General features: G+C 40.9%; 1 protein-coding gene across 8 annotated transcripts in view; it reads right to left on the bottom strand.

Moving 5' to 3' along the window:
* Window positions 1-19691, bottom strand: part of CALD1 (caldesmon 1) — a 204610-nt gene that overhangs the window by 101518 nt on the left and 83401 nt on the right. For 7 of the 8 annotated variants that reach the window (XM_044946883.1, XM_044946884.1, XM_025291551.2 and 4 more), the window contains one exon: window positions 5555-5666. In XM_044946883.1, coding sequence (XP_044802818.1) covers window positions 5555-5625 — 71 coding nt within the window. In that variant the 5' untranslated portion in view covers window positions 5626-5666. Of the gene's footprint in view, window positions 1-5554; window positions 5667-6334; window positions 6712-19691 lie in introns of those variants that run through there. The other variant, XM_025291554.2, reaches the window with a different exon arrangement.

Raw genomic sequence — 19691 nt, 5'->3', positions numbered from 1 at the left:
AAATAGGTAATTGATTCAGAAGTACAGTTTAATTTGAGATGTATACAAATAGCATTTTTTTCTTAGAAATAAAACATTTAGGATTTTCACAGATTATCTGATGAATTCATTCTGCCTATTGAAATTTTTTTCTTCCCCTTTTGATCAAGTTGGCTCTAAAGTTACTAATTCATCTATGATACACACTTTGTGGCTATTGGGATACTGCCTGGATTGGTGAGAGCTCATCCCTTTGGTTCAATATAGTATCTTGTACTTTAGAGATATTCCATACTTTTTTGTACCAAATAGATACAATAGATAGTCTTTGGATTTTTACCAGATCTAAAGACTGAATGAAGTACTTCCTTTACCAAGTCTATAGTCTTCATCTTAAGGACTCAGAGTGAAAGTCAAGTGAAGGACAAGGACAAGGACAAGGGTTAATCACTCAGTCATGTCCGACTCTTTGTGACCCTATGGACTGGGGCTTGCCAAGCTCTTCTGTCCATATGATTCTCTAGGCAAAAATACAGAGTATGTTGGACAAGTGAATAGTAAAAAGATGCATAGGTTAAGGGCATGACAAAGAAGGGAAGTATATTTTTGATATAACTAGGTTCCCAGTCTAGGTGATGGCAGGCAAAATGATTTGAAATGTACTGGACTGCAAACCCTTGGAATGAGGTGTGAGCATAAGAGTCTCAAGGCAGTTGAGGTGCAGTGAAGAATTGTCAGTCCCAAACCCTGAAAAGCCAGCATGGCCCAAAATGTACAGTTATCTTTTTAAGTAATCTTTTTTAAAACTCTATTTCTGAGAAATAAAATGTGTAAAGAATCTGGTTCATTTTAATTCGTGGTTTAAACATCTGGTGAGAGTACAAGTTTTAAATTATTTATCATTGCAAAGTAGAACAGCACCTGCTAGTCAAACTCAATAACAACTAATTAAAATAACAGGGTATTTTTATTTGGAAAGGGTTTGTGGGTAAGAAGAGGAAAAGTCAACAGCCTCTTCTCTGTGTTACCGTTTTCCCCACACTCTCTGCAGGGGTACAGCATACAAAGGGCATAAGCCATCTTTAAAAACTATCAGTGAATATCAGAGTACATATTACATTTAAGGACATATGAGTACAGTTGCTTGATCACCACCTGGTGTTACATAGGTTGAAAAGCATTAAGCACACTTTCCCCAATTCTGTCTTTCTGTTGGTCTATCCTCAGTGCCCCCAAATAAAGCTTGAAGCAGAGTAGAAGCCCAATAAAATTTGTTGAATGAGTGAGTGAGTGAATGAATGAGCTTGCAGCCTTGAGCTTTAGGGCCACTCCAGATCAAGGCTGAGTTCTTTCTTTTAGTTCCATAAAGCCAAAGGAGAATTTGATCTTCTCCATCCTGATCCCAGGTACAATGCCAAAGCCCATAGAATCTTATTTTTCAAAATGGAAATCTGCCTTATTGTTTTATTTGCTTTTAAGCCAAGAAATACATGATCATTGTAAAAATTAGACAATACCAAAAGCAAAAGAAAAATAAAAATTTTTGCCAATCCCTTACTCCAGTCACAGATGAAGAATCAAAGATTTAAAGCTGAAAGAAGAGGGACTTGCCCAGGGTCTTATGCCCTTTCAGATGCTTTTAGATGGCTCTTAATTCCTGATTCTGGACATCTGTTTCCTGTACACACCCTGAAATTTCCCATCAAAGTTGGCTGGACCATAAAGCCTGACCTTCACCATTTCCATAAATGATCAGATTTTACAAAATCCTATAGGGTAAACATGGGATTGCTTAACAAATTACAGAAGAACATAACTAAAGTGTTCCCTTTGAAACATTAAACTTAATACGTACAGATATAAGGAAGTCTTAAGTATTTACCCCCCAAAAAAAAGAAAGAAAGAAAAGGAGTCACATGAACTATAATATCCCTGAAGAAATGTAAGTTAAACAAAGGTAGTACAAATTTGTGTGAATTTGTTTTAGGTTATTAAGTGTACCTAGCTAAGCTTTACTGGGTGCATTTCTTTTACGATTGACTTTAAAGGAAGACATATCCTTCCACACAAAAAAACTGGAAGGAATGAACCGTGTAGATGTATGGAAAATTCTTAGGCAAAATTCTAAAAGAATGTAGCTCATTCACTGTAATTATAGTATGGGTGTAACCACAACAAATTCATCCTATTATTCCTTTCCTGTTGAGTCGCCGTTTCCCAATTCACACAATCAAGGAAGAAGTTGAAGATACTGACCTAGCCTGATGCCCAACTTCCTGTACTCACTCTTGAATCCCTCTAGCCTCAATTCTGTTAGATCTGCCCCCTTGTCCTGGCCTGGTCTGTATTCTGATTCTGCTGTACTTTGGTGTCCTAGCACATCATGAGGAATATAAAGACAGAAACTATGTCTATTTATATTTCCCCATTTTTCATGGTTCCTAGCAGAAGGCAATGGCACCCCACTCCAGTACTCTTGCCTGGAAAATCCCATGGACGGAGGAGCCTGGTAGGCTGCAGTCCATCAGGTTGCTAGGAGTTGGACACGACTGAGCGACTTCACTTTCACTTTTCACTTTCACACATTGGGGAAGGAAATGGCAACCCACTCCAGTGTCCTTGCCTGGAGAATCCCAGGGACGGGGGAGCCTGGTGGGCTTCCATCTATGGAGTCGCACAGAGTCAGACACGACTGAAGCGACTTAGCAGCGGCAGCAGCAGCATAGTGCTGATGCTGAATGAACATTCACAGGGTACAGCAACTTGTAGACTTTCAGGAGAAACTGAGGTCACATAACACATCATTGGAAAGGATAAGAGGTACACTCCAATGGGTCTGGACACCCCTACAGGACTTCCATGTACACTCATCATGGTTGTCCCATGCTATCCCTGGTTCTCCTCCTCTCCCTGATTTTTTGTCTCCTGTGATGGTTTCCATTTCATCTTTTATTTGTTTAAAAGATTATTTTTTCTTTTTTGATGTGGACCATTTTCAAAGTCTTTAATGAATTTGTTACAATATTGCTTCTGTTTTCTGCTTTGTTTTTTGGCCCTGAGGCATGTGGGCTTTTAACTCCCTGACCAGTGATTGAACCTGCACCCTGAGGTAGAAGGCAAAGTCTCAATCACTGGACCACTAGGGGAGTCCATCCATTATGTATTTATAATGTCTCTCTGTCTCCACTTGCTCTCATATCACCATTGCTACCATCCACATTCTGTTTTTGTGCTACCATTGCTACATTGAGTCTGCCCAAACTGACTTCCCTAATAATAATTTTTCTCCCATTTTGAACAAAGATTGGAGTGTCTATCTTTCAATGCCTGAAGGAAATCTCTTTTTGAATGTGGTTTTACCTGAAATTAAGCACTCTCCCCATGCCTACCCAAGCATGCAACACTTCCCAGTTTCCCCTTCCAGTTCCCCAGACTTACAATCTGTGGGATTGTCTTGAATTTCTCCCTCTCCTGAAAGATTTGCTAATTCTCCCTCTAAAGATGCTCACATTTGATCTTCATTTCCATATTTGCTACCCTGATTCAGTCCTCATCATTGTGTGTTCAACACTAACCCTTCCAGTACCCCACACTCTAGCCCACTGTAGATAACATCCCACAGTATGTTTTCATTCTTGGTGACGTCTCTGTTGCCTTTTATATGAAATAGAAACACCCAAGATATACAAATCTAACTCATTCTTCCCTAAGCACTCAGCAGGTTTCTTGCACCAGGATTCTTATTCCCCCCTCTGAGCTTCTGCAATGTCACTCCCTCCTCTACACAGCCCCCCTTGTATTCGTTCATCAGCACCATTGTTAACTTCCTCCATGACTCTCCACTTCCAGGGAGCCTTCCCTGGCTAGTTTCATCACAGTATGATAACTGCCTTTTCCTGGCATTAATTTTTAGTTCTGGTTATATCGCTCTGTTGTTTCTTACTTGTTTAGCTAAGGATAATGGTTTTGAAAAATAATAACATTCCAGAAAGACGGTACAAATGAGCCTGTTTGCAGGGCAGGAATAGAGATGCAGATGTAGAAAATGGATGTGTGGACACAGCGGGGGAAGGGGAGGGCGGGACGAACTAGGAAAGTTGCATTGACGTATATACACTACCATGTGTATAATAGCTGGCTAGTGGGAAGTTGCTGATTGCATGGAAGCTCAGCTCTGTGCTCTGTGATGACCTAGGGGGTGGGATGTGGGGGTGGGGTGGGAGGACGCTCAAGAGGGAGGGGATATATATATATACATATAGCTGACTCACTTCATTGTACAGTGGAAACTAACATGACAGTGTAATGCAATTATACTCCAATAAAAAAAATAGTAGCATACATTTATGTGCCAGGTACTAGTCTAGGCCATTTATTAAGTTCAATAATCTTCACAACAACCACAGAAGCTACATAGATGTCATGCCTATTTTACAAATAAGGCAGCTGTGCTGTAGAGAGAAACCCCTTGCTCATGGCCACAGAGCTCCTAAGTGAGAGATGGGATCCGAACCCACAGAGCCCAGGTACTGTTCATGGCACCATGTGGCATACGGCAATCTACTCTGACCAACTTAATCAAAGGCAGTACTCTTACCTTCTTCTTTTGAATTCTCTACACAAATAAGTAGATCCCATGCTTTAAATCCTGGAGGAGGGCACAGCAACCCACTCCGGTATTCTTGCCTTGAGAATCCCCACAGAGAGAGGAGCCTGGCAGGCTACCAGTCACAAAGAGCCAGACATGACTGAAGCAATTTAGCACATGCTTTAAATATATTTTGCTATCAGTGTAAGTTTCTAGTTTTCTGCTACAGAATCACTAAGGTATTATCTTACTACCATCTTTTGGAATTACTAATATTATGAGGCAAAATCTATTCGGTTTTAAATAACTGTTTAACATTTTTCTTTCTGTGAATGCCTATTCTGCTTTCTCAAATGAATATCTAAGTTAAGTCACATTAAATGCCACTGTCCTTTGCTCCGAGGCCTAAAGATTTAAAAGATGCCTTTATGTCCTGTGTTTCGTATGTCACTGCTTTATTTCCCCAACCTGCCCTTGAAAGTCACACAACAGAGGCCTCACACAACACAACAACTTTCAATTAGAATCTCCACAATAACACACTCTGCCAGCTACTAACCCATAATATGTCCATTACTGGATTTGGCTGCTTTTCTCATAAGAATAAAAATTTGTCCTGAGGTCCATCCGGATCTTATTGCCTTTATTCTTTCAGACGGAAGACTTCCATTTCCTAAATGGTTTCAGTATTCAATATTTGTCATTTTTTTTTTGGCATTTCAATATTATAAGTGATTTTAAAACTTTTATCCATACATTGTCTTTGTCATTTAAAAGTCTATGGATAATATGAAAGACACAGATTAAATCTCCAATCTCTCTTTTTCTTGATGTTTGTTTGCCCAGAATATAGAGTCTTAATGGCTGGGAATATTTTCTACAACTGCTTTTGCAAACAGTTTAGCATGCCATATATGTGGCCCTTGAGGCCCATGATCTTCGAGGCCTGAAACCAACATTGTGTATAACAGAACAGAGAAACCTTACCTTTCTGCTTCCAGACGCATCTCTTCTCGCTTTTGCCTCCTGAGTTCTCTGCGACGTTCAAAATCATCCATGGTGTGGGTTCAGATTTAGGGAGACCAGAGAACGTCTGGATCTAAAGGGGAGGAAGTAAAATCGATATCATAGATGAGTCATCTCAGCCCCTCACCATTATTTTATCCCCCTTTTTGTTTATTCTTAAGAAAAACACTTCAGAAGATGAATGAGGCAGCCAGTGATCAGTTTTGGACTCCCAAGCCAAGCTATGTCCTTTATGTGCTAAATTCAGTCCCATTCATGCAACTTAGAGACAAATAAGTAAAATCCCAGAATCTCAGGGTTTTTTTTTTTGTTTTTTTTTTTTTTTAAAGCAAAGACCTTGAGAGACAGAGAGGTCTGACGACTTGAAATATTGCTGGGATCACTCGAAAGCTACTGAATGATATTGTTCTTTGTAACCTGCTGAACTACAGACCAAAGTTATAAAAATCAGTGAACAAAGAAAGAGAAAAGGGGAACACAAGTGAGAAAAAGAAAAGTGGCAAGAAAAGGAATGTCTGGAACTAAGAGAAAAGCAGAAGTAAAGAGAGAAATAAAATAATACAAGCATCTAGGCATCATTTGCATATCCTAAAAGAATATTAATATCAGAATGATACAGCAAGAGTACCATGACTAAACACAGTGCAGCAGCATTTTTCAAAGCAGTTACATATGATCAAACTGTTTTCAGATCTCAGAAGTCGCCGCTCTTTGTAACCCAACCATTTTCTCCTTTCCTACCTCCTCCGTGATGGTTTTAATCCCAGAAAGATCTTCCCTTTCCAGCTCTTCAACTGAGGAGTCCGCTTTTCCTGCGTCTCTGTGCCATGGAGTCAAGTATTCCAGAATTCCCCTGCAGCCCCCAAACCCAAAATGACTACCAGAAAAGGGGAAGCGGGCTCTTTTTGTCCTTGCTTTGTTTACAGAGCTGTCAGTGGTTAGTTAAACTCGGCCTGGAATCTGGCATTTAAGGCCTGCTTGAAGATTGTTTCCTGTGTGGAGCGGGAGGCCTCCACTTCCTCTGGAATCCTAGACTCTGTGCTGCACTCAGATCACAAAAAATATTTTCCAGCCCTTTCTGTGCACATGAGACAAGCCATTTGCCCTGCGTAAGAAGAGAGAGACGTGCAAAACCTGAAGCCATCCCCTAATGGCATCTTTGTGTGAGGGAGTGAAAAGCAAAACTTAGACTTTGAGGCCAAGTTCAGAAACCTTGTGAAATCACTAAATGCTTTTATTTTTCCAAGCATTTCCCCCCTTAAAAAAACCCACAAAAACAAAAATAAAATCTCAGCCAACCAAAACAAAACGATACAACGTTTGAATTCCCCCTCCCTTCTTATTCCCTAAGGTATTATTTATCCTGCTCATAAATCCTTTAGAAATTCAAATTTGGGTGTTTATTTGGGGATTTTTGACTTTTCAGTGTTTTTCTATCTGCCTCTTACAAAGAGTTCTTTCCAAATATTTAGCTAGTTATAAAGGAAAAAAAAAAATCAGTTTTCTTTTTTGAAAAATTACTTCAGAAACCAAGAAAAAATTTCTTTATATTTTTCAGTCTGATCTCTCCATAGTTATCAGAATGGAAAAAAAAAAAGAAAGTGATTTGAGGGTCTCCTGAGAGGCCACGTGTCTCCCTGGGGTGGGCTCCTGTACTAAGCACAATGCAGGGTGCATGAGGACAGCCCTGGGTGCAGCGGGGCAAAGGCTTCTTCCTTCAGTAAAGTCTTTTGTGGTATATACACCACTTCTGGAATAACTATAGCAACAGCAAACAGAAACAGGAGAAAGAGGTTCTGTCTGTAAGCAAACAATTTCACTTTTCTTAATTTATCTAGTAGCTTGAAGAGCAGCCTCTAAGCCTCTGGGTCTCGCTCCAGCCTCATTAAGCCGAGGAGTCGTGCTGGTGGTTTGCTGGCAGCGGCGGCTGGGTTTTTTCTCAGACTATACCTCTAGTGCAGGTGCCTATGAGTGGTGAAACAAACATTTCCAAGCAGGGAGAAGATGCGCACGGCTGGCAGAGCCAAGCGGCATCCTGGAGCATTCGGGAAGTGCAGCTAATTAACATCATGTGGTCACTGTGGTTGGCCACCCTCACCGGCTCTCGACCCACGCAAATTTTTTCCCCGACCCATTCCCTCCTTCTACTCCTCCACCTTTTATTGTGTGGGTGTGTGTGTGTGTGTGTGTTAGCCACTCAGTCATGTCCAACTCTTTGCGACCCCATGTCCTAGAGCCTGCAAGGCTCCTCCATCCAGGGGATTCTCCAGGCAAGAATACTGGAGTGGGTTGTCATTCCCTTTTCCAGGGGATCTTCTGACCCAGGGATTGAACCCGGGTCTCCCACATTGCAAGCAGATCCCATCTTTTATTATTTGGGTGTTTTTCTTTTTCAACCATATAGGAACTCTACCTAACCAGGTGTTTGCTCGTTGAATGAAGGCACTAGGAGAAGAGAGAGGGAGTGAGCGCTCAATGAAGCGTCTACACATATGATGGCTTTCTGGGCTCTGCTTGGTGGATGTGTGACGGGTACACTTGACGTGGTGGAAGAAGCACATTTCTGTACCGGGTGGTGCGGGATGACTCTCTTTTGGGACACGTGCTGTGTTTGGGGGGAAGTTGTCTGTGCTTGTGAAAATGGCTGTTTGCTGGTCCCACTGTAGGATGGAGCTGGAAGTCTTCTCAATCCTCACACCCTTATATCATCACAGAACTTCTCTGAACCTCCCTGGCACTGTTCCTCGTAAGGGGAGCCACGTCTGGGGAGAATTGTAAGTGAATTTTCCCCTCTTTTGGAAGCAGCAGCTCCCATGTCCTCAGCTAGTAATCTCTCATTTCCTCCCTGACCCCCAGTCGATGCTGAACTCCTTCCAGTAACATTGGACAGGAAACAAACTCTCCATCAACCAAGTGATGACATGTCAAGGCAGAGAGCTTCTGTAAACAGTGGGGCTCGTGAGTGTCGCAAGTGGACAGAGTAGCTTGAAAGACAGACGCAGACGAAGGGAGGTATGTATCCACGAATGTGACAGATGGGTTCTTGAAAAGCTTTATGAAAATCTAAATTTTTGTGCTGGGGAGATTGTAGTCATGCTACTGAAAAACCTTGGTGCGACTCCTTTTGTCAAGGGAGAAAAAGCATTTTACAAAGGCAGGAGAACCATCACCTACTAATACACATGTCTTTTCAATTTGGGTTCTCAAATACCAGATTTTCTTAAAATAGGGCATATCTATGCTGGTACAACTAAGGAGTAAGTCAATGTCAGAGATTTCAAATTACTTAACATGCTGCCCTTCCTTTGGGTAGCGGCACTATCAAGCCGATGACACAGGTGAGTGGTGCTGTGAGTGGACTTCCTGTGTGTCTATCACGTGTCTCACCTCCGTGCTAGAGCATCCTGAAGCTTCCTCCTTCCCTTTCCTTCTCTCTGCTTTCTTTTTCCCTCTCAACTTCTTTTTGGGGGATGGGGAGATATTTATCAATATTTCTTCGGTTATTTCCTTTTTTTTATGTGTCTCATTCTGTGATACTTTCTTTGTTTCCTCCCTTATTCATTTCCCTCTCTGTATTGGGAATTAAAATCTATTTATTAAATCCAATCTAGGATTCTTTTCCTTAAAAATATTGAGTTTAATTTCCAATGTGCGTCTTTCAATCACGAATTCTAACAATTATTATATTTTACCTTTGCAAAGTTTTTTTTTTTCCTTTATGGATATGTGACCTTCACTAGAGATATTTCCTGAGACAACTTTATAAGGAGAACTAGTTTCTGCTTTTGTTTGGGACAGGGTTGGTGGCAGGTAGGAAGTCATCTTAAATGTGTATGTGTGTGCACATATGTGGGTGTGTATGTGTTTGTGTGTGCATGAGTGTATGTACATGTATTAATATGTATATTCACACACATGCACACAGGTGTAAAAATAGTCAAGGCAGTAGGTGGTAGCTAGCTGGCCAGTATTGGAGAAGGAAATGGCAACGCATTCCAATGTTCTTGCCTGGAGAATCCCAGAGATGGGGGAGCCTGCGGGCTGCCATCTATGGGGTCGCACAGAGTTGGACACGACTGAAGTGACTTAGCAGCAGCAGCTGGCCAGTACTCCATTATTAAGGGGAGAAATTTGTAGAGAAAGCTAAGTTCTATCTACCTTCAAATCATCATAAAGTGAATGGTGAATGATTGCAGGAGGTCCTTGGAATTTGGGGCAGTGCCAACACTGGTCTCAGAACACATCAAGAATAAAATCTGTTGTGTCAGGGATGCTAAGTCAATGCAACTTTGAAAAGTAACCAACATGAATCAAATATGTGCTATGTGCTGGATCATATTTTTTAAATTAAAAAAATTTTTTTTAATTAATTTTTTTAGTGTAGTTTTAAGTTGAAGGAACAACAGACATGGACCAATGAACTGGTTCAAAATAGGGAAAGGAGTACATCAAGGCTGTATATTGTCACCTTGCTTATTTAACTTCTATGCAGAGTATATCATGTGAAATTTCAGGCTAGATGAATCACAAGCTGAATCAAGATTGCTGGGAGAAGTATCAATAACCTCAGATATGCCTATGATACCACTTTAATAGCAGAAAGTGAAGAGAAACTAAAGAGCCTCTTGATGAAGGTGAAAGAGGAGAGTGAAAAAGTTGACTTAAAACTCAACATTCAAAAAACTAAGATCATGGCATCCAGTTCTATCACTTCATGGCAAATAGATGGAGAAAACATGGAAACAGTGTCAGATTTCACTTTCTCGGACTTCTGCAGCCATGAAATTAAAAAACACTTGCTCCTTGAAAGAATAGCTATGACAAACCTAGTGTATTAAAAAGCAGAGACATAATTTTGCCGACAAAGGTCTGTATAATCAAAGCTATGATTTTTCCAGTAGTCATATACAGATGTGAAAGTTGGACTATAAAGAAGGCCTAGCACCGAAGAACTGATGATTTTGAACTGTGGTGCTGAAGAAGACTCTTGAGAGTCCTTTGGACAGCAAGAAAATCAAACCAGTCAATCCTAAAGGAAATCAAGCCTGAATATTCCCTGGAAGGGCTGAAGCTGAAACTCCAATACTTTGGTCACCTACGGCAAAGAACTGATTCATTGGAAAAGACCCTGATGCTGGGAGAGATTGAGGGCAAGAGGAGAAGGGGGCACCAGAGGATGATATGGTTGGATGGCATCACTGACTCAATGGACATGAGTTTGAGCAAACTCTGGGACTTAGTGAAGAACAGAGAAGCCTGGCGTGCTGCAGTTCATGGGGTCACAAAGAGTTGGACATGACTAAGTGACTGAACAACAACACAGTTTAAGGAAAAACTGAGCAGAAAGTAGAGTACCCATATACTCCCTCACCTTCACCCCCACCCGGTGTTTCTGTGTTTGCACTGAACCGTGTATTCCCCACCAAAAGATATGCTGAACTTCTACCCCCCAGCACCTCAGAATGTGACCTTGTTTAGAAATTGTGTCTTTGCACATGTAGTCAAGTTAAGATGAGTGTTAATCCTGTATGACTGGTGTCCTTATAAAAAGGGGGAATTTGGACTTAGAGACATATCTAAGATGTATCTATCTTGTATATATCTTATAGAGATATACACAGAGGGAAGATCATGGGCAAACACATGAGAACATGGTGCGGCAGGAACGCCTCAGGCTACAAGCAGCTAGGAGTGAGACATTCCCTGGGGTCTTCAGAGGGACCCTGCTGACACTTTGATTTCTAGTCTCTGGAACTATGAGATAATAAATTTCTATTCTAAGCCACCCAGTTTGTGGTACTTTGTTACAGCAGTCCTAGCAAACTAATACAGCCCATTACTAAAATCTTGCAGTGGTACATTTGTTATCATTAACGAGCTAATATTGATTTGGTGTTTTTGTCACTCGGTCACTAAGTCGTGTCTGACTCTTGGTGACTCCATGGACTGTTACGCCAGGCTTCCCTGTCCTTCACTGTCTCCAGAGTTTGTTCAAATTAATGTCCATTGAGTCTGTGATGCTATCTAACCGTCTCATCTTCTGCTACCCTCTTTTCCTTTTGCCTTCAATCTTTCCTGGCATCAGGGTCTTTTCCAACTCTCACGTCCATACATGACTACTGGAAGAACCACATCTTTGACTATACAGACCTCTGTCAGCAAAGTGATGTCTCTGCTTTTTAATATGCTGTCTAGGTTTGTCGTAGCTTTCCTTCCAAGTAGCAAGCGTCTTTTAATTTCTTGCCTGCAGTCATATCCGCAATGATTTTGGAGCCCAAGGAAAGAAAATCTGTCACTGCTTCTACTTTTTCCCCTTCTATTTGCCATGAAGCGTTGGGACTGGATGCCATGATCTTAGTTTTTTGAATGTTGAGTTTTAAGTCAGTTTTTTCACTCTCCTCTTTCACGCTCATCAAGAGGCTCTTAAGTTCCACTTTGCTTTTTGCCATTACAATGGTATCATCTGCATATCTGAGGTTGTTGATATTTCTCCTGGCAATCTTGATTCCAGCTTGCGATTCATCCAGTCTGGCATTTCACATGATGTACTCTGCATATGTTAAATAAACAGGGTGACAATATACAGCCTTGTTGTACTATTTCCCCAATTTTGAACCAGTTCATTGTTCCATGTCCAGTTCTAGCTATTGCTTCTTGATTGGCATACATGTTTCTCAGGAGGCAGGTAAGGTGGTCTGGTATTCTCATCCCTTAAAGAATTTTCCAGTTTGTCGTGATCCACACAAAGGCTTTAGCACAGTCAATGAAGCAGAAGGAGATGTTTTTCTGGAATTCCCTTGCTTTCTCTATGATTCAACTAATATTGGCAATTTGATCTCTGGTTCCTCTGCCTTTTCTAAACCTAGCTTGTACATCTGGAAGTTCTTGGCTTATGTGCTGCTGAAGCCTAAACTTGAAGGATTTTGAGCATAGCCTTACAAGCATGTGAAATGAGCACAATTGTCCAGTAGTTTGAACATTCTTTTACACTGCCCTTCTTTGAGACTGGGATGAAAAGTGACTGACTTTTTCCAGTCCTGTGGTCACTGCTGAGTTTTCCAAATTTGCTGACACATTGAGTGCAGCACTTTTACAGCATCATCTTTTAGGTTTTTAAATAGCTCACCTGGAATTCTACCACCTCCGCTAGCTTTTAAGGTTCTTGTTTACATTAAGTTTCACACTTTGGTACATTCTATGGGTTTTGCCAAACACATAATGTTATGTATTTAGCATTACAATATCAGACAGAATAGTTTCATTGTCCACATTCATGCATTTCTGTCCAGTCATGCATTTCTGCCTCAAATTTCAATTCCTTTATGCCTTTCCTGAGGACTCCAGTTTGGTAGTGATATCTCACTCCTTGAATATCCATCATTCACTTTTGGTAATTAATAATGTACTGCCTTGCCCTGGCTTATTAGTTGTTCTAACTAGTACTTAAATATGTTACTGATAATTTACTTTCCATATGCTTTCATTCTTAAGGCCACTTAGGAATAGAAACAGCCTTTTAAAAGCTCTTTTCACTCTTGGGACATAGCAGGCACTCAGGAATTGTAGCTGATTTGAACTATTAGATTTTTATTCTTGATTTTACCATGCTGAGAGTGAAAAATGTAACTCAAGCTGAATCATCTCTGTGGTTTACTGACTGATCAGTGTTTACAAAGTGAATTAAAGACCTAGGTAACAGGCTATATATGAATCTCAAAAGTTATATAAACCCACATCTGCAGTAGTTACACAGTAGATCTGGCAGTGTTTTCTTTCTGAAAATGAACTTTTGTCCTTTAAAAAAAAATCAATTTATCAACCTGCTTTACTCTTTTCTCAACTAAATAGTTCATTTGGGACTCAAAAACCAAATAAACACATGGATTCTAACATACAGTTTGGACTTAACTTTACCTCAACCTTCACCATTTTGCTCCAAAAATCTGTGCTACTTTTTAAAAAATGCCATCACTAAGACACATGTGTCAAGACCAGGAACACAGAAATAAAAATGAATGGGATCAATCTGAGGAACTCTGCCTTCTCAAGTTGTTTCTTGTCTCTCATCAGTGGAATACAGAACACAAGGCCCTACTAAGAGCAGATTAACATGTTATGACCTGTTTTTTCTTTCCTTCTTTGCTCAGTCTTTCATTATTACTTTTTTCTCTATTCATAATTTCTCCACTTGCAAAACAGGAAAACAGAAGTCTTAATGTTACAAAAATCAATGTCTTCATGGCCTCCTTTCCACCTTAAGAGGAATGGACACTGGGCGTTTTAGATTTGTGAAGGGATGGTGTTTATCTACACTGGCCTGCACACTGTGAAGACCACACACTTTGGAATTTTATGTCTCATCTCCAAGCGTTACTACCCATCTGGAGCACTTTAAGTTGTTCACAGTCCCATGGCATTTCACTGATCTTCCCAAGTAAGAAAAGTAGATTCACCTCCATTTAAAGAAAGAAGACTGAGACAGATAGGACTGTGGCATCAGCCCCTGCACCACAGCCCATCAGTGGAAAACCAGGACTGGTGTTTAGACTCATCTCTAAACCAAGCTAAAAAGTTTTCTTATAAGACTGAAAGAATTAAAAATTTGGAATACTATTCCTTTGGTACCCTTTTTGAGAGTTTAAAATACTCTTTCACAGCAAACTCCAGGAGAATTAGACCAAAAGACACAGAACAGAACATATCAAATCAGCAAAGGCATATGGCACTGTTGCTCTCTTGGCCCAGAAAGAAGAGAAAAGCATCAGAAATCATGGGAGCAAATTGCTACGGCAAAGACAGAAATTCTCCACCAGTCTATGCCCAGGTGAGAAAAAAATGCATAGCTATGCTTTAAAAATTCCTAAATGTGCTTTCTAAATGCATACCTGATAACAGAGGCTAATTCTGATGTCACATCAGGGTAGGATCCTTGTCTCAGTGGACCTATCCAACAATGGGTAGGGCTACTGAGAAAATGTGAACCCAGTTACGGGAAATAGTCAGGTAGAGGTGAAATGGCCATCTGTTTAGGGTTGTAGTGGAAAGCTATTTTTTGAGATTCTAAGGCTGTGTTGCTCAATATGGTTGTCACTAGTCACAGGAGGTGATTTAAATTAATTAAAATTAGAAATTCAGTGCCTCTGTCTCACCAGCCCCATTTCAAGTGCTCTGTAGCCACATGTGTCTAGTGGCTTCCATGTAAGACAGCACAGAGAACATTCAATCATCACAGAAAGTTCTATTGGACAGCCCACTGTAAGGCCTTCCAACTCCTAATATGAAGTGACTTTACCATGGTGTTATGCAGTTCAGAGACGTCTCTGTCTTCAAAGACCTTATATCTCCTAGAGTAGACGGAATGGAAAGGGGTATGGTATGGGCAGCCTCTCAAAGCAGGGATGTGCTCGTTTAATCCTCTCATTAGTAACTTCTTTGTTGATCTATGAGAGATCTTTCAGATCTGCAGTCTTGCTGTTCTGAGCACACTTGCAACTGAGAAGTGAAATGACTGCTCAGTGAATGCAAAAGAAGCTGAGACACTGTCTGAAGAGAGATCACACTTCAAATTGCACAACAAGACCCAAGAGTGGCTTACTTGGAACAAAAGGTCAGAGGCCATAGGTCTTCACCAATTATAAACATGGTACGGAGGTCACCATATTTTACATAACAGTTTAGTTTTACTTGTGCATGACTCTCTGGCCTTTCCAGTCTACTCAGCTATAAAAATATCAGCAACGCATGAGTCTGCTCTTCATGATTGGCTTCTCATCTAACATTTCCAATTTAGTGATCAACAACAAGATCCAGAGCCTTAGCCAGGTATCCTGCTAGTACAAGAGATTAATAAGGTGACAGAATTTAGATGTACTCAGTCGTGTCTGACTCTTTGTGACACTATAGACCACAGCCCTTGGAAGAAAAGCTATGACAAATGTAGACAGCATAGTAAAAAGCAAAACCTTTGCCAACAAAGGTTCGTGTAGTCAGATATGGTTTTTCCAGTAGTCATGTATGGATGTGAGAGTTGAACCAAAAAGAAGGCTGAGTGCTGAAGAATTGATGCTTTTGAACCGTGGTGTTGGAGAAGACTCTTGGGAGTCCCTTGGACTGCAAGGAGATCAAATCAGTCAATCCTAAAGGAAATCAGTCCTGAATATTCATTGGAAGGACAGAGAACGAAGCTGAAGCGCTAATACTTTGGCCACCTGATGCAAAGAACCGTCTCACTGGAAAAGATCCTGATGCTGGGAAAGACTGAAGGGAGGAGGAGAAGGGGACGACAGAGGATGAGATGCTTGGATGGTGTCACCTACTCAATGGACATGAGTTTGAGAAAGCTCCAGGAGGTGGTGAAGGACAGGATGTCTGGTGTGCAGCAGTACATGGGGTCACAAAGAGTTGGACATGACTGAGTGACTGAACAATAACAAGACTGTAGCTCACCAGGCTCCTCTGTGCATGAGATTTTCCCAGCAAGAATGGTTGCCATTTCTTCCTCCAGGGGATCTTTCTGACCCAGAGACTGAATCCTTGTCTCTCACATCAAAAGCAGATTCTTTACCACTGAGCCCATGGGGAAGCCCATAGCAGGATACAAATCCATTTACACTGCTGGGAACAATTCAACGGTATGCCCTAGTGACACTTTGTACTGGTGACATTTTTGCACATGAAGGACATGTTATTACAATCAGGGGATTAATTATTCCTTAGTAAATTATTCAACATCTACTCATCATGATCATCAAATGCACTTACTGTGTTTTAGAATTTTGAAGCAAGTTAGAGACTATATTCTCGGAAGAGGCAATGGCACCCCACTCCAGTACTCTTGCCTGGAAAATCCCATGGACGGAGGAGCATGGTGGGCTGCAGTCCATGGGGTCGCTGGGAGTCCGATATGACTGAGCGACTTCACTTTCACTTTTCACTTTCATGCATTGGAGAAGGAAATGGCAACCCACTCCAGTGTTCTTGCCTGGAGAATCCCAGGGATGGGGGAGCCTGATGGGCTGCCGTCTATGGGGTCCAACAGAGTTGGACATGACTGAAGTGACTTAGCAGCAGCAGCAGCAGCAGCAGAGACTATATTCTAGGAGTTTGTAATCTAAGATGATAAGCTTTGAAGCCAAACTGAGGGACATTATCCATTATGTCCCTCGAATGTAATAGATACACAATTTAACATATAAATCCGTAACGAAGTTAAATAACAAATTGAAAAGTGCTTAGACTTCTTCCTCCTTCCTTTCTCATGAATCATTTAGATGGTAGTTTCACCCATTTGTTAGTTTGGGAATTTCTGGACTTTCCTTCAAATAAAGAATGGCTCAGAGTGTAAGCCCGCTTACGACAAGCAGAGATGACAGGATCTCTGAATCTTGTATTCACCGACATGAGTGTTTACTGATACCTGTATAATTGGAGCTTGCATTTTAATTAGTGAACACATATCTGTCTTCCCTAGAAGGCTGTATGGAGAAGGAAATGGCAATCGACTCCAGTATTCTTGCCTGGAGAATCCCTTGGGCAGAGGAGCCTGGCAGGCTGCAAAGAGTCGTACAGGACTGAGCGACTAACACACAGAAGGCTGTAATCTCCTAGTGATTATCACTCATTTTCGTCAACCCTCAAAATTTTTAACTATTTTTTTTTTCTTATAGTCAGCACTAAGTTCACACTTATTGAGTTAAAGTGGGTTCCAGGGCATTGCTTATTTTTTGATTTAATTGGTAAACAGAGGAACTTGGCTAAGACGTGATCAAAAGGTCATGCCTCCAGTTGAACTCTTAGTAACCTTGGGGATGGTGGTTCACTACGAAGCTCTATTTTATATTAAGATTTGTAGTTGTGGTTGTCTCTTCTAGTGGAAAAGAAACTTGTCTTAGAAAGACATTCTGGTTTCAGGAAAGAAGGGTATTAGGCCTTTGTAATTGAGGGAATTTCTGGGACGTTCAAAGGAAAAGGAGAGAGAAGGGATGACAACAAATAAGAAGAGAATCAGGGTTGAACACGTCAAATTTCCAAGGCCTTTGGAGATGCCTTGCCACTCCTCCATCATAATTAGAAAACACTGACATTCAGAGCTGATTTAAACGCTTCCATCAGTCTGAAAAAAAAGTGTTGCCTGATTTTACTTTGTAACCATGCTTGGTAATTAGAAACATAAGGCACTGTTCTGGATGTTTTCTCGGGAACCTACCCTCCCCGGCTTGGTGTCACTACCCATTGGCTACAGGACCTTTATCTTTTCTCACCATCTCTCTTAGGAGCTCCTACCCAGGTCACAGGAAGAGTGTGAGGTTGCCATGGGCATTCCTGGAAAACCTGGAGACCTCCGGCGCCACTTTAGACTCTAAAATACACGGAAGAAACTCATTTTGCCTGCTTGTTTCCTTACTGAAGCTCTATAAATCTGTATTGCATTTGGAAGGCAGCAGTTCAAGTATGGCAAGATAAGCATTCAAACCAGAAGATTAAAAAGAAGGATCGTTGCAATGACCAGCATGAAATAACATCCTTTTATTTGTTTCTGAAAACAAGAAAGCCATTTCAACAGGGTCTTCTAGAGTACCTCACAGTCTTGCTGGGAAATCTGTACTTTGCAAAATGTGGATCAGAATATGATTTAAGAAGCAGCAGCAGTTTTTTACTTCTGACAAAATTCACAAAGAAAATGGAAAAATACTTGTAATCAAGGGCTTCAACTCAACAGTCACCTAGCTTGTCAAATTAAAACATGTGGCAACCACCTGCCGAGCGTCTTGAAACAATGATAACTTCTTTTTTTTCTACCTGACCTGTAATCTCTTCAGAACACATTTGCATTTTCCAAATTTTCACACTTAAACAATGCTGTCCACACCATGTATAAAGATGACTAAGCAACTCTGTATTAAGTAACCAAAGCGAGTCCTGCCAGTTTCAGAATAATTAAGTTTCTGCAGTCTAATATAAACAGTTCCAAGAACTACATGCGGCCTACCAAAAGTATATATTACAAGTAGTCAACACTGAGGCCAGCTGGCAGACAGATCAACCTATTAAAGTAGAATTGTTCAGAATTCAGAGTATTATTTTTCTTTCCTCCCATTATTTTTTCTGCATCCAACTTTGTTTCTTTGGGAATGTTTTCAAGTATACAAAGCAAGAAAGTGTTGTGGAATTGCACCTCCTGTAAATGAATGAGCATTTCTCTTGAGATTCTTTAGAACTCACAAGTAAGTCCCATTTCAATCCTGTCTACACAGACAGTAACAGTAAAACAGAGCAAGTGAATCCACTTTGTCCCCACTCAGCTAAAGTGTTGGTATTTTGTAAGTGAACGATGACCACCAGACAAGTGAATGAGCACACAAAGCCATATGCCCATCAGACCACTGAAACAGCTTTCTGAATGTACATCTTTGTAATGTCTCTACCAGGGAGCTTGCAGGATCAAAAATTATTACAGACAAGGCTAATGTCATAGGTTTATTCCTACCAGGAATGAGTTAACTATTTGAGAGGAAAAAAAAGTCCTAAACTGTTGCCATGTGCTTTCACATTAATCTTGGCCAGCCACATTGCAGATGTGGTCTGACAATTTTCAGTTGAGAGCACATAGAGATGATTAGACCAACCCATCCCACCATGACCTTCAGGAGAGAGTATGCCCAAATGAATGGGAATGTGTCATTACACAAAAGGCTTCTCTATATTCAACTGAATTTTAAGTCCCAATGTCTTCTTCACTGTGTTTAAATTCATGTATATCCAAGAGATGCTGAAACTGAAGCTCCAAATCTTTGGCCACCTGATTTGAAGAGCCAACTCACTGGAAAAGACTCTGATGCCAGGAAAGCTTGAGGGCAGGAGGAGAATGGGATGACAGAGGAGGAGATGATTGGATGGCATCATGGACTCAGTGGGCATGAATCTGGGTAAAACTCTGGGAGATAGTGAAGAAGAGGGAAGCCTGGTGTGCTGCAGTGCACGGGGTCGCAAAGAGTCAGACACGACTGAGTGACTGAACAAGGACAACAACATATTCAAGACTGGTAAAGGCTCTACACCCATCATCACAACCAAAACTTCAAAAACAACATTCAACAAA

The sequence above is a fragment of the Bubalus bubalis genome, chromosome 8 (assembly GCF_019923935.1).
Source record: "Bubalus bubalis isolate 160015118507 breed Murrah chromosome 8, NDDB_SH_1, whole genome shotgun sequence".
NCBI lineage: Eukaryota > Metazoa > Chordata > Mammalia > Artiodactyla > Bovidae > Bubalus > Bubalus bubalis.
Note: the sequence above shows the minus strand (reverse complement) of the source record. Positions and strands in the feature narration are given on the sequence as shown.